Source organism: Mycteria americana, chromosome 7 (genome assembly GCF_035582795.1).
Source record: "Mycteria americana isolate JAX WOST 10 ecotype Jacksonville Zoo and Gardens chromosome 7, USCA_MyAme_1.0, whole genome shotgun sequence".
Lineage (NCBI taxonomy): Eukaryota > Metazoa > Chordata > Aves > Ciconiiformes > Ciconiidae > Mycteria > Mycteria americana.
In genome coordinates, this window is record NC_134371.1 from 2,699,323 (window position 1) to 2,726,055 (window position 26,733).

The following is a 26,733-nucleotide window of genomic DNA, read 5'->3' on the forward strand; positions in this document are numbered from 1 at the left end:
TTCTCCGAGGCTCTCGCCCGTGGAGGTCAAAGCCCCCCGGCAGAACGCGGCCTCCGCCGCGGCCTCGGGACGCGCTGACCAGGGAGGACGGCCCGGCCCCCCGCTGCGCATGCGCGGCGCCCCGGAAGCGGCGGCGGGCTGACCTCGGCGGCGGCAGGGCGGGAGGGAGCCATGCTGCGGCTGCTGCGGGCCGGCCCGCCGCGGGGGCTCCTGCAGCAGCAGCAGGTACCGGCCGCGGCCATTTCGTGGGGGCCGGTGGCTCCCTCGGGGCGGGTCTGCGCGGGCGCCCTGCGGAGGAGGCCCCAGGACGCGGCGCCTCGGGGCCCGGCCAGGCCTGTGAGGGCCGCGCTCGCCCGCCGGCCTGGGGGCCAGCTGACCGCGGGGAGGCCGGACACAAGATGTCGGGTTCCCGCGGGGGGACCCGGGCGGGCCCGTGTCGGCGTCCGCCGTTACCGAGGCGGCGGCAGGGCGGGAGGGAGGGGAGCTGGGGAGAAGGGGATGGTGGCAGGGAGAGGACAGGCCCGGCCGAAAGCACCTCACCAGCTGCAGGGAAACGGGCAGCGGCGCGGACAAATGAACAGGAGGCGAAGCCGGGCAGACTGGGAACATCTGCCCGGCGGGGTTTGAGAGGCGGGACTGGCAGAGCCGGGCTTAGCCTGGAGGGGTTGCCTGGTTTGTTCGGGTGGAGTGCAGGGCTTTGAGGTGGCCCTGCGGTGCTTGGAAAGGGCGTTTTGCTTTAAGTAAGCCATTCGCCATAGAAAAGCGGTTTGACTTGTTTATTTGTCAGCTTATTTGTCAGTTTATTTGTCAGCACAGTGAGCTGCGTTTGATCTGCTCCTAGCTAAACCAGCGATCTTCTCTTGCCTTTCAGTTTCTCCTGAACTCCTGCAGGCACTGTTCTTCAGGGGTCCTTCCCAATGAGAGGATCCGCAACATTGGGATCTCTGCCCACATCGACTCGGGGAAGACGACGTTAACGGAGAGAATCCTCTTCTATACGGGCAGGATAGCGCAAATGCACGAGGTCAGTTTTCCGAGGGCTCCAGAGCAGAGCTCTCGGTGGGCTGAGCATGCTGGGTGCCGTTACGACGTTGCTGTGACTTGTTCGTCATGCGGTGTAGTGTGTGGGGTGAGGGACCTGCGCTACGTGGGCCCAGTGAGGCTCTTCTGGCCCAGCTGGAGAAGGAGTCCTAAAAATCTCCTGGTTTCTCTGACACCCTTTTACAAATAAGTGGAGGACAAGGGGATAGAAAGTAATCCCTCCTTTACTGCAGCGTCGTCCCTCTTTCAGCACACTTTAAATGTTATTTCAAGACTTACTTCTCCCTTACCACCTCCGTGGTAAATATACAATGGAAGGTATATGTTTCTTTTGATGTAGTCAAAGATGACTGTGAGAAACAGAGAACGTAGGGATGTAATTTTTATCTTCAGGTATGTTGTCTTGTTAAATTCACAGTGAAGCATAATTTCCCATAGATTTCTGATAACTTTTTTCAGGAATGATCCTCAGGAGAGCAAAACACGTTAAAGTTGCAGAAGAAGCTGAAAAAAAAAAAAAAATCGAACTACTGGTAATTTGTGAATTATAAGGGATTCTGCCATGTCTGCTTTTCTTCACTGCAGGAAAGATGATGCTCAGTATATAAAGCATCACTCCTGCATGTGTGAAATTGTTAGTAAACTCCCTTGGACTAAATTTTTTTTTTCCCCTTTGTTTTTTTCTTTTTTCCTAAGGTGAGAGGTAAGGATGGAGTTGGAGCTGTCATGGATTCAATGGAGCTAGAGCGACAGCGTGGAATCACAATTCAGTCTGCAGCGACATACACCATGTGGAAAGACACCAACATCAACATCATAGACACACCAGGTAACGACAGTTCCAAATGCGTTAAGATTGCTGTTCCTTCATGTATGCGCAGAGCACGGTGCCATCTTGGTGTTCATCAGTCGCTCAAGTTGAGCTAACATGACTCTTTCTGTATAGCTGGAGACTGATTCGGTTGGCTGTTGCTCTTTTCTGCATGTATGAGAAAACAGTTTCTCAGTACCTTTTATCATCTATGAATAACAGGGGGATTTTGTTATTCAGGACATGTGGACTTCACAATTGAAGTGGAGAGATCTCTGAGAGTTCTCGATGGAGCTATTCTGGTTCTCTGTGCTGTTGGAGGAGTTCAGTGCCAGACAATAACTGTCAACAGGCAAATGAAACGTTACAGTGTGCCATTTTTAACATTCATCAATAAACTGGACAGACTGGGCTCTAGTCCAACCAGAGCAGTACAACAACTGAGGTATTTATCATTTAAAATTATTTGTGAAAGAATTCTGAACTATTCAAATAGCAGGTTAATACTAAGAATATTGAAAAGGGTTCTCTTGTGGGGTCTGTAGTTGCAGTTTGGAGGATAATACCTGACTTGAGGTTAAATCTTAATCTGACCTATAACAAGTCTCCATTTTCTCAAGAAAAACAAATGTTACTGTCAGCCCAGGCATGCAGTGACCGAGAGTTGGGCTTTTGATAGTTATTTTGTTGACGGAACTGTATTTGGAGCCACTTTGAAAACAGCCTTTTAATTTTTCCTAGATCCTGGTAGCAAACGTGCTGTAGCTTACAGCGGGGAGATGACATAGGCTTGGACAGCTTCTAGTTTGGATAGCAGAATTCCTGCTTGCTCCTTACCTGCAGTCTTCCTGTGCCTAATTTGGTCTGTGAGATACATGCATTAATATGCATTAAGGGAGAAGCAACTCCCATAATCAAGAAACTAATCTGAAACCAGTTTGCACTGCCTTCTTTCCCATGAAAGTTGCTCACTGTATCTGTTGGGATATAGAGGGCTGGCAGTCACTCAGGTTAAAATGCAACTAGGTGGTTTTCATCGGTATCAGTAGATTTTTGGCACTGTCCAAAGAACAGAAGATAGTGATTTTTGTAGGAATGGGATGTTGTTCAAAGACCATCTGGAGTACATCTATAGAAATGACTTTTTTCTTGAACTAATTTATATTTGCTCACTTTTTCAGATCCAAGTTAAAACACAACGCAGCTTTTGTTCAGATTCCAATTGGGCTGGAGGGAAACTTTAAAGGAGTTATAGATCTTATTGAAGAAAAAGCTATATATTTTGATGGTGCACTTGGGTAAGTTCTGAAACTTGCATATTCTTAGCTGGAGCTAGTCTTTGTATGAAGAACTACCTATAGTTTCTCTTCAGAGATGAAAAAGCCTCCTATTTGGAAAGTTAGGGATGTGGCTTGTGCTAGGGCTGAGGTATCACCCTTCAGCTTTCCAGGTTACAGCAAAATGATTCTGCAGGATCAGGTTTAGCAATGGGTAGCTGCAGCATGAATTGTTTGCTAACTGCAGTAGCGTGAAGGGGTGCTAGCCACACTCGCCACCCTGAGAAACCGGAGACTTGCTTTATAACGGGAACTGATAGTGTATGTTTGGCACGAGCTTACTGGGATGAAGATAAGATGTGGGTGAGGTTGTTGAACAAGTTATCCTGCATCCTTGCAAACTCCTACCGTGAGTGGGAAGAAACTCTCTCCTGCTAAAGCATCAAAGATAACATGTTGATATTCTTCTGTGATTTTTTTTTTCTTTCAGTATCCGTGTCAACGGTGAGTTTTTCTTGCTCAGGCTGGTCATTGCAATGATTAGTGATTGAAAGGTTGATTCATGTGGTATTCCTTTAGAGTGGTTACGTTATTTATGTATGTGTAGCCAGACTCTTCGGTATGATGAAATTCCCGCTGAGTTTAGAGCTGAGGCTGCAGAGAGACGTCGGGAGTTGATCGAATGTGTTGCTAACTCAGATGATCAACTTGGGGAGCTGTTTTTGGAAGAAAAGATTCCTACTGCTGCCGAGTTAAAGGTAAGTTTATTGTGGTGGTTCTTCCTGTAGCACTGTTATCTTGCTCTTTTGCGTCCCTGTCCCCCCCTCACACCCCTCATCCCCCAATAAAAATTTGCATTGGAAAGTCTGAGCTTGCATGTGCCCTTTAGGGACCAGCAAATGGCTCAAAGGCACATGGAGTCATTTTTGTCATTCTGTTGCCTTGCCGTGTTACAGCTTGATGGCTATGACTTGCTTCATGTCCTACAGCAAGTCAGTTGTTCAGATGCTGTAACTCGCCTTTGTGCCTAGGAAATCCTGCCTTGTTTTGTATTTGCACTGATTACGTCCGAAGTGAAAAGAGCAGCACGCTAGAAGGGAACTGGAATGACTTTACTTGGAGACTCCAGAGGGAAAGAATCCAGGTCAAAATACAGTTTTCAAAAAAGAAGAGAAATGCATTTCTTGAAAGAGGGGAGAAAATTGATACATTATTTATTTTATGAAATACTTCAGTTATCAAGTGGCAAACATGCCAACATAAAAGGATGCTCACAGAGGTAACCAGATTGTAGATTGAAAGATTAGAAAGTAGACTGAAAGTAGACTGAAAATTATTTGTTCTCGTGACAGTTCGGTATCGCTGTTTCTTCAAGCGTGTGCCCACATAATAAAAGGTGGTAGGGAGGCCTGAGAAGATCAGCTGCAGTTGTACAGTCTTGATGCAAGTCCTGCCACTGTTCACTCCAGGATGAGAACTGCTTGTGCGGTTTCGTGGAGGCTGGACAGCAGACTAACACGTATTCCTTCTTTTAGACTGTTTTATGCCAGTCTATTTATTGCCAATCTACACGTACCGTAGTGGATTGTTACGTGGGATGGCTGTCCCTTCTTTAAGGTTTGTAGTTGACTAATGATGCCTCTTGAGTTACTGTGGTATTAGCTTTAGTCAGGACAGGTGCAAAAGCTTGGCTGTCCTGGCGTGAGCATGAGAGAGCCTGTGCCGCACGTGGACCTGCTTCTGCTGTGCCGTGAGCGTAAAGGTAATCTGAGGACGCTTGCTCTTAGAGAAGAAGTGCTAAGCTGCTTTGCTGTACCTCACAGCCCCGTGGGGTAGGTGTGTAACTCAAGACAACGACGGGTAGCTGTTGACACACAGCAGTCTGCTGGGCTTTGTGTCTTGACAGACAGTAGTGTAAGGTAAAAATGCTGAGGGATTTATGGTTTGCAGGCCTGATCTCTACACGGTTGAGTTTTGTCCTTAATGCACGCTCAGTGCAAGGATTTGTGTGATGCATCTTGCTGTTTGCCACCGCCTCTTGCTTGTGTTGGAAGTTAACTTGAGCAGTGATCTTCTAGTGCCTGCTGTTAAAAGTTATTCATTAGTCAAACATTGAAACTGCTACAGGAAACCAGTTGCTTAATGTGTTTAAATATAAAAGTGAGGTCTGAAAAGCCCGTGGCAGTGGGAAAAGCCTTGCAGGCAGACTGCTTTTTTGAAGAGAGCTGCTGTTGGTGCTAGAACAGCTTGTCTTTGAGCGGTGGTGTTGCACAGGGTCTCCCTGGGGCCTGGAGCCTGCCTGACATAGCCCTTGCTACCTCCTTTTGCTTTTCTTTGCCTGCAGCTGGCTGCTTCAGTTGGTAGCTGAAGAAGACAAGTCAAACTGAGACATAAATGTTATAAGCAGGAGCTGTTTCTCTGAGTGGAGCCTGCTAGGCCAGCCGAGTTCGAGTCAGATGAGGTTGCTACTTTAAACATAGCTTTGATATTTAGGTCCTCTTCTAAGTATTTGGCCCGTTAGCAATGCCTGGTTGCCTCTGCAGTAGTCCCTTCCCTGTTAGGGTTTGCAGTGCTTGCTTTCCTGGAAGTTGCCCACTCTGTTAGGATATAGAGGCTTGGCAGTCCCTCAAAGCTGATGCATGTTGCACGTCCCCTTAAGGTTTATCTATTTGAATCTTCCTGACCCCTGAATTTTGATTGCTTTTAACTTTGCTACAGACCTGGGGTTTGGAGGTGTTTTTTTAAAAATTGTTTTGGCTGTATGGGTGATTTACTGGTGATTAATGTCTCTAGGAAGAGTATGCAGGAATCTGTATATCCCAGCTTGGCTTGAGACAAAAGCACAAGGGTTTTTTTGAAAGTACCAAGCAAATATATCTCTTATTGATAACCAGGCTTTTAGTTATTCCAGTAATTAAATACTATTTTATGAAGCCTGAGCTATTCCTATTACAAAGCAGCCCTTCTTGCTTTGATAAAGACAGAAATGTAATGGCAATTTTAGACCTGTAAGGATCTGTCCTTCACCTGGCAGAGGGAATGGTACCGATGTGAATACACTGCATTGCTGTAAGAAGTGAGAGGTTTTTAGCAGGAAGGTATTTTTGATAGCTCCTGCTGGGAGGGAAATCTCTTACCAAGATAAATTTGTCTATTCAGCATGCTTCTGCTTCCCACTTCTGAAAGCCAATTAATTACAGCTCTAATGGCTTCTAGTATTGCAGATGCAGGTTAATTTGTACTAATATGTCCCTGAAGATGGATTTTCTTTCAGTGGCCAGCAGCCAAGTTTCCACTGAAAATATCTTTTTGTGGAAATGATGCTAAGTATCACTCCTGGATGCCACAGTCATAGCATATGATGTTTGCTGAAGATCAGCTGCTTAAACATCACCTAATTTGCTGCTATCCATAATGCTATACTCAAGGAACCGATGTGCACCAGATACTCAGTGTGGCACTCAGTGACAATAATCTTTATGTGAAAGTAAAATTACTTTTTTCCCCAAGATAATTGTTAATGAGGATAAACTGCAGTCATGTTGCTGCATTTGAAAACATGTGGCCGCATAAAAACACCAGGCATCAGCACAGCTGTATTTCCAGCGCTCTGGTATGTGAGAACAGCCATGGGCTAGATGAGCAGAATTGCTGATGTAGGATTTTTTTCCTTGTATTATTTTTGCCAAGTCATTACATCAACAAATTTAAGGAACCACTGTACTCTCTGTTAATTATGAAGACAGCTTAAACGTCTGTCTTTGGGTATTCTAAATAACTCCCAGATTAGATGACATGGTGTTAACTGCCTTGGCTATCAAGGAGAATTCATTTCTTTTAGCTTATCAAAGAAGACGGGAGCTGCTTTCGGTTGGAGTGAGGGCCTCAGTAAGCGTAGGGAGGTGGCATCCTCTAGTGGCAGGGAGAGGTGAGACCGAGCTGGCAATCTTGGCTTCAGTAATTAATTGCGGGGTGGGGGGGAGGCTATTTACCGTGCAGTTTTAGTTTATCTCACTCAGTTTGCTAGGACGTCCCGGAAAGATTCCCAAGATAGTTGGTGCAACTTCAGCAGGTCTGTAGATGAATGTGAATAGGTTCTTCTGTTGTGCTTTTAAAACATTCTTCATCAAAAATTGATGATTCATTGAGCATGGCACTTACCCAAATATCCCTTCCCTACCTAACTTTCTCTTTCTGAAGAGTTTTCCATAAAGATATTGAAGCATCTCATCTGACTTTCACAAATTTAAATGTGTATTGTTTCCCAACATAACTAAATAGGGGGAATGAGACGTCTAAAACAGAAATGAAGAGTCCTGACTTTACCAGCAGAGAATCAAGAAACTTTTTCTGAGTATTTTGGGGTTATCATTATCTTAGGCATTTTCATTTTTAAGTTGAATTTAAGATGGGGCCGGGGGGGGAAGTCTCACAATTCTCTAGAATTCCGGTGAGCAAGTTTTATGGGAAACTCTTGTGTGGGTGGTTGTACAGGAGACTGTGTGGGAGCGGCTCCTTCACTCCAGCAGTAGAGAGAACCAGCAAAGAGAGAGAGAGGGAATCCAGACTGCCGCTTGGTTGGTACTGCGTCAGGCTCCTGAAGCTGTTGCAGGAGGAGAGTAATGCACGGATATTTTTCAGCTTGCAATCAGAAGAGCAACACTGAAGAAGTCCTTTACCCCAGTACTTGTGGGAAGTGCTTTAAAGAACAAAGGAGTACAGCCATTGCTGGATGCCGTCCTGGAATACCTCCCCAATCCTTCAGAGGTTGAGAACTATGCTATTCTTAACCAGGAGTAAGTATATTCGTGAGCACACAAAGTGGTCTTGGAATCAGGTTTCAAAGCAGTGTAACATGTAGCAGGAAACTAACAAAATACATGGTCATTTACCATTCGTATTAAATAATGCCATAATTTTGCACAAACTTCCAAAAATAAGAAAGCTCATCTCTCATTTGAGGCTGATGGTTTATACTGGTATTTTTAACACACATTAAATGTTAAATTTGAAAAATTATTATCTGATGAGATAGTTCTTTAGCAATTAATGGCAACCCTTAAAACCATGCCTACAGTAGAGGAGAGAGCACATCTGAAATGTGTAAACAACGTTTTATTCTTTGGACGTGTTTGTTGAAGTAGATGTGCCTTCACAATTAAGAAGGATGAAACCCAACATTAGAGCCAGTAAATAACCCTTAACATTCCAGTCGTGGCTTAGGGGTAGCCATCAGGTCGTCTTAATGTGCTTGAATTGTTCAGACAATATAATCATAGCTAAACAGAAATTATTCTAATAAATACAGCGTATTACTTTTTCTCCCGGCGGTTACCTGACTCTTCGGCTCCTCGCTGCTGCTTACCTCTCGCTGCCCCTAACATCTGCCTACTAAGATAGACTAAAACTTCTCACGTGGCTCATGAGCATTGTCAGAGACTGCAACGTCTCTTTCTTCACTCTAAAACTGGACTTGCTCATGAGTTGTGTTTGAGTGTATGATTAATTGCTTTCATGGCAAAATAGTTGGATGATACGAAGGACTAGTGATATTTGTCAGAGGTTCAACCTCCTGTTTGGGATCTGCTGCAGTTTCTCTGAGCTACATATGTGAGCATCTTTTAAGTCTCTATCATAAACCTGTGAAACTGAAGGCCCTTGGGACTTTCTAAGGTTGGGCTTGTGTTTAGAGGAGGCTGCCATGCTTGCTTCATAACATAAACTCCCTCTCCATCCCTGTTTTTAAGGGATTCTGAGGACAAAACCAAGTTCCTATTGAACTCCGCTCGAGACAATTCCCAGCCTTTTATAGGCCTTGCTTTTAAACTGGAGGTAAGCTGTTAATGTTTTCCTTTCCAGTGCAGCAAAACCAATAGAGAAGCAGGGCATTTCCTACAAGAGTTGTTGGTTTACGCAAGTCCTACTTGCGCCGAGCTATTGGTGGCTTGTCATTGATGCCTGGGAAATGCCTTTTGTTTTGGGGGAAAAGCACACATTTAAAGCTTTGTGTTTTCAGTGTATCTATTTGTGCATGTGATGGCTTTTTTTTACGTGGTCACTGTGTATATGGTAAAGCTAAACTGAAAGTTTATAGAGAAGGGATGCCCAGAACATTACCTAGCTGACTTTATTCAATTCCTTGCAAGTTTCCCATGCTACCAGCATCAGACCTCTGCAGAGGGACTTCAAAAGTTGTATTCACGTTGTGTTAACCCCGAAGGAGGAAAGAAGGTATCCAGATTCATTATTTGTGATTTGAGTAGAAAACAGAGCGAGTCCAAACAGATGGCACTACCAAAACTTATGTGGAACAAATTTCAAAATCAGTCTGTTTAAACTCAATTTAAATTTAACTTCTTTAGAAAAAAAAATTGTTTCAACCATAAGATCCACGAAGGTATCAAACATTGCCAAATTTGGAAGTTTTAAAATAGGTTATGTGCCTCAAATTCTTCATGATTTTCTTAGTTAAAACCTGGGGGTTTTGTTGGCTTATTCCAAATACTTTCAGAGAAAAATCCTGGTTTTGTTTGAAGGTGAAAACAATGGAACACGCAAGAGTTGTTTGGTTAAAACTGTGTACTTTTTCCTCTCCAAGTTGTTTGCTACCTAGAGAGTAGCAGTTCAGACTTTCATATGGCCAGACTTTCATTTGGCCAGTGGCTGGCCAAATTGCTAGTTAACATATGCCTCTGTTGGCAAGGTTTAGGACTGGTAAAATTGGTGAGCTAAAGAAAATTGCCAGCAGATGGCCAAGTTCCATTCCAGAGCCAAGTGAAAGCTGAGAGTACGTTAAAAAAAAAAAAGCTTCGTTTACATGTCTAATGCATAAATTCAAAACAGAAACATTTGGTCAGTCGGTGCAGATCATGCTTTGAATAGTAGTGTTCTTGACTCCCACAATGATTATATCTGATTTTAATGAATTTTAATGAATTTTGATTCCAGGCTGGCCGTTTTGGGCAGTTAACCTATATTCGAGTTTATCAGGGGATGCTGAAGAAATCTGATTATATCTATAACACCAGGACTGGGAAGAGAGTGCGTGTACAAAGACTTGTCCGTATGCATTCAGACAACATGGAGGTGAGTGTGAGAGGTACGATCCACACGGATTGCCTTTTGAACCACTCTTACTAAACAAGCTCCTCGCTTTTCAACTATCTCCGAATGATGTGATATGCCAAATTTCTGCTTTTGTTGTTAATTCATATTTGCCTGTAGCACTTCACAGAGCTCTACAAGAAACTGGAATGATCTCTAGTGTATTATTTCCACTTAAGTGGAAGACACTTTGCCCAAGAAGCATTATAAAATGGCTTTGAGGTGATAGCTAAAGAAAGCCAGCTGTGGTATTATCCCCATATTCCATACTTCGGGGAGAGGGGAAATAGGATTGGCAAAATATACAAAGAAGTTTTCTTCCATGTGATTGTTGAATACAATTTTTAAACTAAAAATTGATTCTCAAACTGCTGCAAATACTACCCTTTCCTGTTTAAGGCTCCTGAACTCTACAGCTGGGGCAGGACTGCCTGAAACATAGTATGTTGCTTGCTTCACATCCTTAAACTAGAATAAGTTAGTATCCAAGCTGAGGTCTCCTTTTTGTGCTTTGAATAGAGAGAGAGAAGATTTACAGAGAATTTTATCAAAGCTGGAATTTTCAAAGGAGCTTAACTTTAGGCTTTTAAACACAGTATTTGTATCTCTGCTTGTAACCAGATGGAGTTTGTAATACATCATTCAGTGTTATCTAAATAGTAAACTTTTCTTTCTTAAGGATGTAAATGAAGTTTATGCAGGAGACATATGTGCGTTGTTTGGAATTGATTGTGCTAGTGGGGATACGTTCACTGACAAAACTAGTACTGACATTTCCATGGTGAGTACACCTTTTCATCTGTATGCCTCATGCATTGGAATTTACAAGGATTTTGTTGTAAAAGTTTGTAGTCATTTGTTCATTTTAAGTATTTTTGATATATCTGCAACTGTAAATATTTTTTGTGAATGTTTATTATACCCCAGTGAGCCTGAATATATAGAAGTATCGTATGTGCAAGACACACACACCTGTTTACTACGCTTGACATCAAATATATTACTTCAGTGTTAGCAAACTGTTCTGGGCTGTTAGAAGTGGATGCTTTTACCCCAAAATATTAAGCTATGTATTTGTATATGTATTTAAATACATCCGTTTTATTTATGTATACATTTACAAAATCTGATAGGAATCAGAGTCTTCTAACTGGTGTGAAATCCAAACAGAGATCAACTTTTATCTAGGAAACACTGTTGGAAATAATGTGGCTGTAGTAATCCTCAGGAGAGCTACGTAATTTTGTTACGCTATGATACTAGATACAAGCTAGATAAGTAAAACAGTCATCCCTGTTTGTAACCCAGAGTTCTTGTGACCAAACTGTTCTGGAGAAATTACATCACCAGGTGTAGTGGAACTCGATTGTATGATCTCTTCCTTTATGGCTATTGCAGGAATCAATTCACATCCCTGATCCTGTCATTTCAGTAGCTATGAAGCCTTCCAACAAGGTAGGAGCCTATGAATCAACCTTTTTCTGACTGAGTTACCTTTCCTCTGCTGCTTTTATAATTTTATGCAGGTTAACAGTTAAATATGGAACCACAGACTAAAACGAGCAGTGTTTTAAAATGTTCTATCCCAAGTACTTAAGAAGATATCATTCAGATAACTCAGCACGTGACTGCGTTATATCTATCTATCTATCATATATCAATGCCATCTAGTATCGCTTAGCCATGAAGAAGATGCATGTCTCTGACCTGGGTAAAGGTGGACTTGAAGTAACTGGAAGGATAAATACAGTTAAAAATGTATGGCTGTGTTTCAGAAAATAACCTCATGAGAGTAGAAGTGCTAAGCAGTTGATAGGAAAATTTGAGGACTCTTTGTTGTGTGACTTCTGGATGTTGAGTTTTCTTGTGTGTGTAATTGTTTTTCAGAATGACTTTGATAAATTTTCAAAAGGCCTGAACCGCTTTACAAGGGAAGATCCCACTTTTAGAATCCATTTTGATGATGAGAGCAAAGAGACCATTGTTTCTGGAATGGGGGAACTGCACTTGGAAATCTATGCCCAGGTAATTTGGAAAGCAGATTCCATGGACTCTGCTTTTGACTGTTTTCCCAACCAAGAATTCTCCTTCCTTTCTGGCCGAGACCAAAATCTATCTGCAGATGGGCTAACTGATGCCGGCCTTTACGCCCAATTTTGTAATTGGGTGCCTAAGCGCACGTCAAGTTTACAAGATGTTTGGAGGTGTACAACTCCACTCGCTTTAACCCTGTAAATCAGGGTTATCGTGTGACAACTATTTTGAGATCTTCCTAGCAGAAAGCACCGTGGCATTGATGTGAACAACGCTAGCTGCTTAGGGAAGAGCTTAACTTCTTAGTCAACTTTTGAAGATTCTTTCTCTCCAGTGGTATTTTGAAGGCTTGTAATCTATGTAAATGAAACTTCTGCCTGGAATATTTTTACTTTTTGGTTCAAATCCATAAAAAAATGTTGTATTAAGCCTTACGCTTTGCTTTAGCAGCCTTTGCTTATAATGAATTTTACCGTTAGCCATTTCCTACAGGAGAGAGAAATACTCTTGTTTCTGTGGTTTTAAATGTATCATTCCATAATAAGACATGATGCAGGCAGGAGGGAATAATTACTTACAGTGATTTATTTGTTTCTTTCAAGTTGATGTCTATACTTTATTTTAGTCTAACAGAATAGATGTATCTGAAAAGTTGACAGAATGAAGAAAAGATGGCTTTTGTCTTGAAAACCTTAAACTTGAGTAAAATAATTAATGCTGTTCCCTTTTCTTTTATCTAAAGCTATAGACCCTAAACAAGGTTGACTGCAGAATGACAGTGAATAATTTGTAACATTTAAAAAAAACAACAAAAACCAGCCCCACCAAGACCCCCAAAATTAGTCCAACCCCAAACCAAAAAAACGGTTACCCCTGATTAAGTTTCTCATTTCAGAAAGATCTGTAAATAAAATAATTTCCAGTGTATTGATCCAATGGAAAAACTATGTATTTCATTCTGGTTTTTTTTTTTTTTTTCTGCAGCGAATGGAAAGGGAATACAGTTGCCCTTGCACCATGGGAAAGCCAAAAGTTGCCTTCAGGGAGAACATCTCCGCACCTGTGCCGTAAGTATTTGTTCTGGCAACAGAGGTTTTTTAAATTTATTTTGATGCAGCATTTGATTACGTAGCAGACAAAGCGCCTTTTTGGATTATCAGATCAAAGCACAAGGTACAGGAAAAGTTTAATTGAGGAAGGATTTTTTTCTTTGTACCTTGATTGCATATCCACCCTCATCAACTTATCTGCCCTCCCTTCGAGTGCTGACTGTAGCATTTGAGCTTCTTCCATTGCAGTATCAGGTGATCCGTTATTCCGATGCATGTTTTGGCTGACGGCTGTCCTGTGTTATTTGAACACCATGCTGTGGGTGCCAGAGAACTGTCATTTGCCAGGGAATGATCTCCTGTGGGAAGAAGATAAAACTGTAGAAAGTGAGAAGGGCTTTTCTTTGAGCAATACTAAATGGGAATTCATACCTGGGCTGATTGTAAGTAGGCTGATCAAGCACCAGTAACAGTGCGGGGTAAGCACTATAACACGCAGTCCTGCTGAGCTGTCCAGATATCTGAAGTTCTCCTGCAGGCTTTTTTCAGCCTGTGTTGCGCTCCATGCCGCTGCAACTACATTTTTCTTTCATCTAGGCAAGTTTTGCAGCTCACGCATGTCTGTGTTGGATTACCCCTCTTACTGTTAGTGCTATTGATATTTTGGGAGACCTGCCCTTCACCAAACAGAGTACAATGAAGAACCTATGCTTTTGTCCTGCAATTACTTAGCTACTTTTCATTGTTTTTTCTTCATAGAAAACTTAGGAACTAAAACCACTATAGATGCCTCAACTTAACTGAGAGTGCAGTGGGGTAGGAAGTGGTGGAGCTAGAAGTGGGAGTGAGATCTCTGATTGTTATCACTGGGTGGTTCATTACAGGAGGTTGCACAATCAAGAACATCTCTTTCAAATTTTCCACGTTTCTCTTATGAAAACGCTTGCTCAGATCACAAAATTATGATGGAGAATAGCACACAATGTAAATACTGTTCTGGGAGCCAAAGTTTCTGCTGCTTTCTTGTGTGAGCTACTGGGGTAGACGATGCATCTGTGTACCGGTCCACCACTGCTGTCCTCTAGCGTAGAAGCACTGCAGCTTCAGCTGGAATGCAGTTATGCAGTCCAGGATGCTGGCAGCTGCTTCTTCCCTTTATCCCTGGCCAGTTTGGCAATAGTATCTCCCAAGAGGAGAGCGCTGTGAATGACCTGTATATTGAACCTCTGCCATTCCCAAGAAGGCCCAGAAATAGCTGAAAACTACTGACACAAGTTAGAGATCTGTTGTCTCCTGCCTGCATCGGGGCAGAAACCGATAACGCTGAGACAGATGGATGATCGTTGCCGTAACCTCACCCTGTTTGCTAACTGACCTGCAGGCATCAGATCTGTGAACGCCCCACCGTCTGCATGCCTGAGTTGGAGGTTACACTGTTGGCAGTCTTAAAACAAAAAAAGGCTTTTTAGAAAGAAGACTTTACCTGGGACACCATTTCGTGAAGTAGAATCATGTAGTCAAATTGAAGATATTCATCACTTCTTTTCTGGAAAGACAAAATGAAAAGGGCTGAATTTGGGGCTTCCCCCCCACCTTAAAAGAAGTGAATCAGTTCTCTTTGGTTATCAGAAAAATTCTCTGGTGTATTTCAGATGAAACTGGCAGCTCGTGTTAACAAATAAAGCAGATGGAGCTTAGTCACTATAACAAAACAAAAGGATACCATTTTGTATTTCTGTGAACTCCAAAACTGCATTTGAGAGACTGAATGGGAAACTTAAAACTGTGCTAATTCCTCCCTTAAAGAAGCTAGATATATCTCAACTTCAGGAACTCATTTGGGAAGGGAACACCTGATTCTACAAGGTGTCAATTTAACCCAAATAATCCTAAATAAAATTGTCAATAGGATAAGACTTGGAATGCACTCCAGAGGTAGTGGATAGCAAGTTATCAGTGGTTGTGTGCTCAACAGAATACCCACTGGCCTTTAGAGCATATTCTTTACTTATCTATTCTTCAGGGAAAAGGAAAGGAACAAAATTACTAGAGAGCGATGACAGCTGGTTTAGTTTAATAGTCTTCTGTCTGCCTTATCCTTAAATTCATCTGGTTTGCTAAAGAGGGTGTTAAAATCCTGCTTGTGCACAGCCCTGCAGCATCTGTGAACTGCTTTCAGATAGCCATCAGAGGGAGCAAAACGTTAACAAATTGTGCTCCCAGAAGGAGCTTCTGCCTTTCCTTCATAGCCAGAACTTCATGGGAATTCACTGGCTGTTGAGTGGCCAAACATGCAGGCTCTGAGAGTCTGTTCTGAAGACTCCTGATATATTGGGTTTTCTAAATACAAAATCCTGCTGCTTTATTCTAGCTTACATACTGCATTTCCTTGAATTGAAAGTTGACCATCCCTTTAGGAGTTATTCTTAACTCGCAGTATATTTTCTCCAAATAGAAGAGAGAAGAACTGGGAGAATCTATAGAATTCTATTAATTTAAAAACAAAACCAAAACCTTTGCTCTGATACTAACTTTTCTGAAAGCAAGTTGCTTTGTCAGTTAAGCCTGTTCCAGGTAAGAGGTCTGCAAGGCCTGTCGATAGTGGCAGCTAATGACTCAATTAATTTGAATAGATTTGCCAGTCATATTTATTTCTTAGCTCAGGGCAGATCCAGATCTGCTCAAGATAAACACATCACTTGTAACTGCTCAGAAATAAGTGGAAATAGAAAATACTTTGTCCTGAAAGTTCCCTTTCTGCCTTGTGACACGTCTTCCTGAATTCAGTTTTCTTATCGTAAACTTAGTTGATGCTTATCATGCTAATGTTGTAAGTTTAAGAGCATGGCTCCGATTAACTGAATTTTTCAGATCAGGTAGAAAGCTATCCCTGAAGTAAGTGTTACTGTTAACTGGGTCATTAAAAAAACTGAGCAAGCACTTCTGCAATATGAATGTCTCAACTAAAAATTAATTTTAGGTTCCCTCCCCCCAAATAAAAAAAAATTAGTAAAAGTAAGTTTGGGAAGAACAAAGTAAAAAAAGCTAATATTGAGAGTGGAATTAAATCAATATTTTCTCTCTTGGTTAGCATTTTGAGGAGAACTAGCAAATGGATAGAGACCGCAGTACTGCAAACAAAAGCAATGTAAATTGTGTTTGATTGAATTTGAGGTGCAGCCCGTTGCTATTTGTCTAGACATGGCTATTGCAGAGATGTCAAGCAGCATTACTGTGACTGATTGCTAGATCATGGTGTAGATCAAGAGGTAAAGGACAATATTCCAATGCATGTTATGCAGGTGCAAGAATACTGTCAGCTGGGCTTACACTACAGGTAAAAGGCAGGAAAGTAATGTAAAACTGTAATCAACGTGATGACCTCCAAGTGGAAGAGTCAATTTTCATAACAAAAAGCGTAGAATACTGCTCTTGCCAAGAAGACACAGTTTCTATAAGCAAAATTTATGAAGAGGAACAGTGATCTAAAATAAACATGCAAGCCATAGGTGAAAGCCTTCATGATTTGCTAGAGGAAAGGGGCGGGTGGAACAAAAAGCAAACATGGCTTAAAAAGGAACCGGAGCAAGAAGTTCAGACACAATTGAGGTTTCTTGCTTAAGAACTTAGCTTCAGCTGTAGTCCAGTATGTGCACAACTGCTTAGCTCCTCAGTACTATTTTTATTGCAGGGCATTGATGGTAACTTACCACTTGCTTCACATGTTTAATTTGGGCAAGTTGGAACTTAGTGTTTTCAGTTGAGTTCTGCCATATCACATAGCCAGAGGCGACCCACGCTAGCAGGTGGATGGGCTCCATTTCTGGGGACACGTTGCCATGGCTGTCTGGCAAACAAAATGAATAATATACATTAAGCAAGGTTCATGTGGCCATTAACAGAACCTTATCACCTAATAGCAGGGTTTGGTGCTAAAGTCTTGCGCTTACATTCCTTGCTGTGTCAGAGACCTTCCATATAATCTTGGAATAGCAGCTATATCACCACGGTGTCTGTTCTCCTCCTACTTCTTTCTCTTAATACATATTCTATAAGGTCTTCAAGGCAGGGGTTGCTCTAAAGTAGAGCAGACCCTAGTACTACAGTCAGGGTGCCTGATGTACTATACCGAGAACAGCCACAAACAGTGAGCAGGATGCTGGTGGAGGGAGAAGGTAACAGTAGCAGGTGGTTTTTCAAGAACAGTGAAATGCAAATCATGTATTGGTTCTGGATTTCAGAAGTGATGAATAAATTTAGTAGTGTTGTGAGTGACACACCACCCTGAATAAGAGAAAGTGAAGCAGCATGTGTTCAGAGCAGGGCTAATGGCCTCATCCCCTCGGCCCCAGCTTGCATGGAAGGGGCTCCCATATGGATTGTGGACCACCACCAGCAGAGCTCAGGTTTCCTGCTGGCCATGGAGCATGTCAAAAACTGCCCTCTCGCCCAGCCCCCTCCTTTGTACCTGGTATGTTTGCTGCCACGAGCTCTTTTTCCAGGCTCTTGATTCGATTGTAGAATATGTTATCTGCTTCATCTGTGTTCTTAAGTTCTCCTTCAATGGTGAATTGCACATCTGGAGCGATGCTTTTGTTGGCCAGATGATAAAGAACCTCAGCAGTGCAGTTAACAGTACTGTCCTGTTACAGAGGTAATTGTGTGTATTAATGTTTGATTAAATACATGTATAATATTGGTAATTTGCACTTCTAAAACTTTTTTTTTTTGTTTATGTAGTTGCTGTTTTCTCCGAGTCTGGCCCATAGAGATTTGTGATTATTTAAGACAAGGTTAAATTCGTAGTATTTCTGTGAATAGATTATAAGGGCAGTTTTCTTTCTGCAGTGATAGTAAGGGCAGTGTTTGTGGTGCAGAATGGTACTCGGGCTATTCAGTTGGAGTAATGGTTTCAAATAACTTCAGTTTGAAATTGAATGACACTGAAATGTCCTTGTGATCCCTCAAACATTTGCTGGTGTCACAGTAGTTAGGTACTAGATGTTCGGGGCTTTTATGGTGTAAGAAATGGGGGTTCCCTTTTGGTACAATTGAGCCTTTTTTTTTTTTTTGCCTGATTTGCAGTATAGAAAAATCTGAAACACGATACCAAGTATTATTAACTGGTGTGTCCACTGGCCTCAGCTAGGATCAGCAGCATAAAGGGTTGGCTTTTATTACACATCAGTAGTGCCAACTTTTGCCCACAGAATGTATCAATTAAATAAATCTGAACTCACTTTGTCAAGGACGTCTTCTAACACCAATTCCAGATGGTACTTATGCCCAACATCATCGATATCCTAAATATGGAAGACATTAAGAACATTTATTTTGTAAAATGTTGAATTACCTTGCATTGTGGAAAAGATTCTAGTTATTGTGAAACGCTGGAGCAGTGTCATTCTCTGCAGGGCCCATACAGAGCCAGGATATTCTTTTATTTCTTCCTGTCATGTTAAGATCGCTCATTTAATATGCACCTGGTGTGGCATCAGATTTGTACCTCCTGGTCCATTCCTAGGCTTATATACTACTTAATTGCCGCATTTGGGCTCCTGGTACAATTATGTGCTGCTTGGTTAAATACTGAGATAAGAGTCTTAATCGGGTTCCTCATCGTACATCCGTTACGCACGTTATTGTGAATGGTATCATGTCATATATTTTTTTTGATATCTACAATAACGCCTTAAGCAAGCAGGTTCGTTTTGCTATAGCTGTTCTAGCAGGTTTACCAGCAAATCCAGAACAGGTCAGGGGCGAGCTCTGTGCTGGTAGCCACGAAAAGAGCATCCTCCTCCTCCTCCGTGAGGCTGCTTGGGAGGTTCAGCAGGCACCGATGCTGCGATTAAATAGGGCGGGCAGGGCGCAGTTCCCGCAGCAGCGTTGTCCAAATGGGCAAGAACCCCCCGACCGTTAACGGCCTGACTCGTGAACAGGGCTCGTTCCTACGGCCGTGGCAAGGCCGACGCGGCCGTGGCCCCTGCTGCCGTCACACCTTGCCACAGAGAGCGTTGGGTCACTGCGCAGAGCCGGTTTTTCAGCCGTGCGATTACACGCGACAGCAAAGAGGCGGCACACCGGCAGCCCCGTTCGCAGGCCCTGCCCTCGCCTGCGTGAGGCAGCCCTGCCCTCGTGGCAGCCTGCCACCTCTTCCCGCCAAGGAGAGAAGCGAAGCCGCGGCTTATCGGCGCTTATCAGATAACCGTCCAGCGAGCAGACGGCCGCACAGCAGCCCTGTTCGTGCTCCCGCCCGCCGGCCTCCCCGGCCCTCACCTGCCCGCTGGCGCGGCGGAGGGCCCGCAGGGCCAGGCCGCGCCCGGGGCTCCCCCGCCGGTAGCAGGCGTAGCTGGCGGCCAGCGCCGCCGCCCGGCTGGCTCGGGGCTGGCTCGGCGGCAGCTCCATGGCGGCGGGGACCCGCTTCCTCGTCCCGCAGGAAGCGACCGGGGCGGAGCGGGGCGGCCCCGCCGGCTCCGGCTCCCGCCCCCGCGGCGGCCCGGGAGGAGCAGCGGGGCCGGGGCCGCCCCGTCCCGACCCGCCCGGAGCTGCCAGGCCGAGGGCGCAGTCGGGATGAGCTGCGGCGTGCGGGGCTTGTGCCACCGCCGAGGGGCCCTGCACCCCCCAGCCTGGAGCCCCGGCCACCCTCGCCGGGTGGGACAGGGCGAGGTGTTTCAGAGAGACCCCAGATCCCTCCAGTTTCTCTTAAAAAGTATTTAACAGTACACAGAATCACAGAACCGTATAGGTTGGAAAAGACCTTTAAGATCATCGAGTCCCACTGTAAAGCTAACGCTGCCAAGCCCACCACTACACCATGTCCCTGAGCACCTCATCCAAACGGCTTTTAAATACCTCCAGGGATGGGGACTCAACCCCTTCCCTGGGCAGCCTGGTCCAGTGCTGGACAACCCTTCCAGTGAAGTAAAATTTCCTAACATCCAGTCTAAACCTCCCCTGGTGCAACTTGAGGCCATTTCCTCTCGTCCTATCCCTTGTTACCGGGGAGAAGAGACCGACCCCACCTCTCTACCTCCTCCTTTCAGGCAGCTGTAGAGAGCGATGAGGTCTCCCCTCAGCCTCCTTTTCTCCAGGCTCAACAACCCCAGGTCCCTCAGCCGCTCCCCATCAGCCTTGTGCTCCAGACCCTTCCCCAGCTCCGTTGCCCTTCTCTGGACACGCTCCAGCCCCTCAATGTCTCTCTTGTAGCGAGGGGCCCAACACTGAACACAGCATTCGAGGTGCGGCCTCACCAGTGCCGAGTACAGGGGGATTGTCCGCAAGTTCATGTCTGCAAGTTCATATCCGCAAGTTTTCCCCCTTGTTCAGTGTCTGCATTTAACATCAAAGTACTTTGTGGGTGGAAACCGTAGGTATGTGCAGAAACAACGAAAACCTCTTGTTATTCCGTCAACAAAAAGCACAAGTCTGAAGGTAAGCAGGCTTTATTAGTGTTGCTTACCGCACACAGAAGAATCTTGGTTTTGCTGTTGCTTTTTGAGAGATTAAACTCATCGCAGTCTCTCAGCTTCCCGCTTGCGAGATGAAGAACTGTGGTGCTCCCTCTTTGGGCATTAAATATCCTCAGCTGTTGTTTCAGCCACTGTGATGGCATTTAGCCATTTCGGTTACGCATAACCAAATGGAATAAAGCAAAATGCAGAGTGGGAACTTTTTCCTTAGAAAACTATGGTCAGAGCATGGTTTGTGTAGTGAGTAACGTGGTATTCTGCGGGGATTTGTTTGTTCTTAGGTTTGAATATACACACAAGAAACAGACGGGCGGAGCGGGCCAGTATGGCAAAGTCATAGGCGTTCTTGAGCCCCTGGATCCGGAGGACTACACAAAATTAGAGTTTGAAGACAGAACCGTTGGCACAAATATTCCAAAACAGTTCGTGCCCGCTATTGAAAAGGTACAAAGCGTTTTGTGTGTGTGTGTGAGATATAAGAAATCCTGATTCTTGTTGGTTTCCTGCTATACCGTCCGCATTTGCTGTGACTGTCTTGCCCCAGGCAAGGAGGCTTTTCCCATTACTTCAGTGGAAGCAGAATCCAATTTGTGTGGCTTTGTTTAATAGCTTACATTCCTAGGTTTTCCACTTAATTTAGAAGCTGCTGTTTGTTTTCTTTGGTAGCGTGTGCTTGCTCTATTTCCATAGCAGTGCCGCAGTGCAAAAGGGAGGCTTTCCTTTCTTACAGTCAAACAAGCCTCCTTCTGTTGATGCTGCTTTTTAATGGCCCTCTTCTGCTTTTGATTGTGGCCACGCGATTCTCATCTCTGACCCCAAAATACGTAACTTTTTTGTGACTTCTCTGAGGCCAGTTATGTAGGGAACTGTAATTAAGCTAGATTTCCTGCATGAATTACCAAATAGTCTTTCTTTTTAATCTCTCTGCGGGATTCCTCTGTGTCTGTCTCTGTGTAACTGTGTGATTTATCTCGTAGTGCTTTAAGTAGTACCTACCACGATCTTTGAATTCCTGTAACAGTGGATCAACCTAAAATAATTCCTTTGTTATTCCGTCATGCAACACTTGGAAGATTTTTGCCAAATCCTGGAAAAAACATGCAGTCTTAAAAGAATCTTGTTCTTCACTCAAGTGGTTAGAGTAGTTCTTTCCACGTAGAGCATTCTTTCAGTTCTTGATCAGACGGTCCCTTAACAAAGCAAAATCCTGAGTACGTTTCTTTTTCTCATCCTTTGCTTGTTACGCGATTTCTATTTTTAAAAAACATCGGTATCAAACTGAAGTGCTAAAGAATGATAGTACAAAGTTTTCAAACGCTTGGGAATGAAACGTTTTTCCCACTGTTATTTTCTTCCATTATCTTATCAAGCAAGAAGGTCCATTGGGTGGATGTGGGATTGCTGTTACAAATTGTGAAAGGTGGGGGGTTTTTGTTATTGTTGTTTTGTTTTTTAAGTTTAATGTCTTTTATAGGCTGTTGTTAATGCTATTCTTTTTCTAAGCTTCATTTTGGTCTACAGACTGCTAACTTTGAGATGTTATTTGACAGGGATTCCGAGAAGCATGCGAAAAAGGTCTAGTGTCAGGGCACAGGATATCTGGAGTCCGGTTCGTCCTAGATGATGGTGCACATCACATGGTGGACTCGAATGAAATCTCTTTCATCAGAGCAGGAGAAGGAGCCCTAAAGCAAGGTACAAAGCTAGTCATTTGACCACGTAGTCTCCTGCTGGCTTCTTTATTGTTGGAGCTCAATTTAATGACCTCCTTCCCATAGGTTCGTTTGTGGCCTGGTGTGTCCACACATACATTTAAAGTTTGGCCAGTTGTGTAGAGCAGAATATATGCAGGAGTTTATAGAAATCTTGAGGGAGGCACAGTAATTCTTTTAGCTGTATGAAGAAAATCCTTTTTGCTCGAATCGAGTAAAGAAACACCAACAGCTTCATCCTCACACAGGTATGAAAGGAACATTCTATCAGACTGTGTGCCTCCCAGCATTACAGTCTCGGGAATAAAAGGCAGGGGAGCTGGAATTACACAGCCGATTATTGTTTTCCCCCACTGATGTAAGAAACACTTAGCATTAACCATAAAACACCTCTTTGCTATGTGTAGGGGTATCTTGAATTATACCAGGCTTGTTCTTTGATGTTTGATTATTTAGTTAAGTTGTTTTTTTTCTCCAGCTATGGAAAACGCTGCTGTGCGTATCCTTGAACCCATTATGGCAGTGGAGGTGATGGCACCCACTGAATTCCAAGGAGCGGTGATAGCTGGAATTAATCGCCGTCACGGAGTGATCACAGGACAAGACGGCACAGAGGGTTACTTTACCATCTATGCTGAGGTTTGTGTTGCTCGCTGGTTCCTGACCTTTTCTTTCCCTGCCTTGCCTTTCGACTCCGTTACTGTTTTACTTGTTGACTCATATGCATAAACTTGTAGCCAGGTTTTTCAGTGGATAAGCATAACGTTAGTTTTTCAGTGGATAACATTAATTTTCAACTCGTGGCAGTGTATTGTGCAGTATTAGTGAACCTATCGTAAATCTGTCTTGCTCTAGAGAAGCCGACTTACTAAGCTAAAATCATACAGTGGCAGAGAAAGGAAGAGAACTTGGGTTTCTTGAGAAGGGCTGGCTGTGCTGCCTCAGAGCGAAACAAACCTGTGCAGCAGTACGGGTGCACCGAGTCCTGGGGGAAGATCTTTTTGTCAGCTGTCTTCCTTCAGCTGTTACCTGCATTAACTGTGGTAATTGCAGATAAATGCAAATGACGTGTCTCCAATGGTCCTTCTGTTATGTCCCTTCTAAAAACACATTTGTTCTCATGTTAGGTCGTATAGAAGCGTACACCTAACAGCGGTGGTAGGGTAAATCATCTCGGCAAAGCGTTAGCTAATGACAGACTACACACTGCGTCGCTTCCGCTTCGTAAATTTTCTTTAGAGCTGCAGTCTTGAGATATTTTGAATGTTACCATCTCTTGCCTGGTGTCGCAGGTTACTGAATTCAGGATGCTCCGGTCTCTGGTGCCTTCAAACTCTCAGATTTTGGGGGTTTCTTGCTGAAAACACATTGTGAATATAAATTAGTTGAAATAAGAGGTACTTCACCAAAATAGAGAATTAGATCAGTACTGACAAAGAGCACCAGATTTTACTGACTTTTTATATCATAATGGAGATTAGTTGGATGATAACCCAAAGCTGATGGAAAAATATCTTGTTTTTACAAGAACAGTATGCTTGGATTTTAGGTGCCCCTGAATGATATGTTTGGATACGCCAGCGAGCTGAGGTCTTGCACAGAGGTAAGTACTCTCGGTACTTTTTGCTAGAACTTTTTTATTTCTGTAAATCAAGTGTGCTAATTTGCATCATCATATACATCGCATATGTAGCAGTAAAAGTGAGAAAAATCAAAACGAATGCAGAATAGGGAAATAACCTTAGAGTTTTTATTGCTACTTTAACTGCATTTTAATAAACTTAGCAGTCATTAGCTGTTGTAATTTCTGGCCAAAAGACTTCTTTCATACTTTGAGGAGGGAAGAGATTTAAAGTCGTAAGTAATACAAAATGATAGGTGTCAGTAAAGGTATTAAATTCCCAGGCTGGAAAAGTTGAGGCATACTCCTTAGGTTACAAATGTCTGCAAATAGATTTTTGACAGTGGTGCTCACATTATTAAGACATCCTTTTTTAATAATCTATATGCCTGTAGTTACACGCTCATTGAATGCATTTGAATCAGGTGAGTTTGTGTCTTACGTAAATTTTGCTATTCCACGTCTCGTGACAGGCGAGTGCCGGTATTCTGTGAGCACTTGGATGGGTTGTTATTAACACCGTGATCGCTTTCAGTTTTTAAGCAGAATGTCACACTGATGAGATGGGAACCGCAGGCAAGCTTGTATCAAAGAAACACAATGTTTGGATACTGTTTGTATGTCTTTTTGCGTGGCGTGCCCGCGCGCCTCAGTACACAGTGTCGGTATACTTCATTGTAAAGGATTATTGCGTGTTACTGCACAGAATAGGGTGTGGCCTACTGCTAAATGGGTTTAGGCGTTTAGCATCCTCACTTTAACTATTCTTTTCCAACTCTACAGGGAAAGGGTGAATATACAATGGAATACTGTAAGTATCAACCATGTTCGCCCAGCACTCAAGAAGAAATAATTAACAAATACCTTGAAGCAACAGGACGACTCCCTGCAAAAAAGGGCAAAGCCAAGAGCTGACTGTTTTCCTCTTGAGTACATGGGACATTTCTTCACAGTCTTTTCTAAAAACTCAGTTGCCCAAGCGGTAGAAGCAATCAAGGCTGGCTCGATAAGTGCAGGCTGCAGTGGGACTTGGGCTTGTAATTTCATCATATATATCCTTCCTTTGTGGTATTCTCAGAAGCCACCAGGAGATCACAACAGAATTGTTCACATGTAAATGCTACTCGTTAACAAAATATATAAATGTTATAACGCTGATAATAATTTGTCTTGAAATTTGTCTTAATCCATTTGTATTAAAATAATTTTTTTTTTTACTTCATACATCATTATTTTGTAATTAGGCTAGTTACTGTTTCTTTGTTTTTGAAAGTTGAAAAATCTTAGTTGAGGAGACTAAACTCACTATTAACTGCTGGACAGGCACGAGCGTGAATCGTCGTCCAGTACTGAGCAGTTTTCACATAGGTGCCCAAGCACAGCTCCTTTAGCTCCTGCACTTCCAGCATACAGTCCAGAGAGCGGATGTCGGCTTTCCCTCCTCATCCTTCAGAAACAACGCTGGGAGCCTCCACAGTCCTAACGAACGGGGCAGAGTCACCTCTCAGTGCAACTTGCTTATCGCCACGGCTGCTTATCACCGACAGTACAAGGCATTTGAAAGGAGTTGATGATGATATACGTAGACGTTGACTCTTTCCAAAACTTTGAACGACGCGGATTTATTTTATAGGCTTGCTTTCTTGGCGCTCTTGGTTAGAAAACCAAACAAAAGATTCCTTTTCCCAGAATCTTACAATCAAAAGGGCGTGTTGCTGATGATGCTCAGCTTGGGAATCAGTTGAATAGATCGTGCTCACTCATAGAAGAGAGATAAAACAAGGATGTGATAGTTAGGTGAGAAAGAGACGATATTATCATCAGTATTTCTTTTTTAATTACTACCAGAAGATCCACGCTGAATTTTCATTGCGTGCTCTCTCTTCCTGACCTCCTCAGCTTAACAGCATTTTTGCAGACTTCCAGTAAACAGAGGATGCAGTGCCAGTTCAAAACCAGCTACGTTCCTGGCACAGGATTGTGGCTGATGTTTACCAGACGCGGACAGAACTGCGATGGCTGGGCTTCTTTTCCTCAGCCTTCACAGAAAGACAGTGAAAATTATTTATTTTAACCTTGAAAAAAGTACAGTGTCAGAGAGTTGTCGGGGGCCTGTAAATGCTAACTAAACACAGGCATAACGTTGTATCGTGTATGATGTCGCTTTGGGCCAAATCCTTCTTGATTCCCTTACGTTCCAAGCTTTATTTCTGTGAAAATACTCAGCTGGAACTCGTTTCAAGAAAAGCCCTGCAGGTTCTCTGACATGTGGAGCTTTTCTTAAACAAGCAAATACAGCACATTTACCAAAATTCAAAGATGTCTTATAAAAGCAGTACGAATGCAAGAAATAAATGGGGTGGTTATTATTTTATTTATATTTATGGCTTTTATATGATGCTTATTAGAGGCCAGTCATGATGTGAATTCCCGGCTAATAGGTTCTGCCAGCTGCGTGCTGGTTCTCCACAAATCTAACGCAGCCGACGAGAGCACGGCCGTGGGTGGCACAGCGTGGGGACAGCTGAGGCACCGCGCGTCCGGCTGAACTTAAAAGCGAGGGAGAAAATCTGCGGGTAGGGGAAGGCTAATGGATGGTGGGGGCCAGCGGC

General features: G+C 43.4%; 2 protein-coding genes across 2 annotated transcripts; one reads left to right on the forward strand and one right to left on the reverse strand.

The window, feature by feature from the left end:
- The first annotated feature begins 68 nt into the window (after positions 1-68).
- GFM1 (G elongation factor mitochondrial 1) lies at positions 69-26,501 on the forward strand. The gene is made up of 18 exons (XM_075506796.1): positions 69-225; positions 872-1,024; positions 1,738-1,870; positions 2,093-2,297; positions 3,034-3,150; positions 3,737-3,887; positions 7,771-7,925; positions 8,877-8,961; positions 10,078-10,215; positions 10,913-11,014; positions 11,632-11,688; positions 12,121-12,258; positions 13,252-13,334; positions 21,070-21,232; positions 22,339-22,483; positions 22,979-23,139; positions 24,050-24,103; positions 24,905-26,501. Exons 1-18 carry the CDS (start codon positions 172-174, stop codon positions 25,034-25,036), a joined length of 2,226 nt encoding a protein of 741 aa, XP_075362911.1. The 5' UTR covers positions 69-171; the 3' UTR covers positions 25,037-26,501.
- LXN (latexin) lies at positions 13,437-19,760 on the reverse strand. Its single transcript, XM_075506799.1, has 6 exons — positions 19,596-19,760; positions 18,557-18,619; positions 17,785-17,959; positions 17,027-17,163; positions 14,800-14,862; positions 13,437-13,675 (listed from the first exon to the last, which is right to left on the reverse strand). The coding sequence occupies exons 1-6, from the start codon at positions 19,722-19,724 to the stop codon at positions 13,580-13,582; spliced, it is 663 nt and encodes a 220-aa protein (XP_075362914.1). The 5' UTR covers positions 19,725-19,760; the 3' UTR covers positions 13,437-13,579.
- Positions 26,502-26,733: the final 232 nt, after the last annotated feature.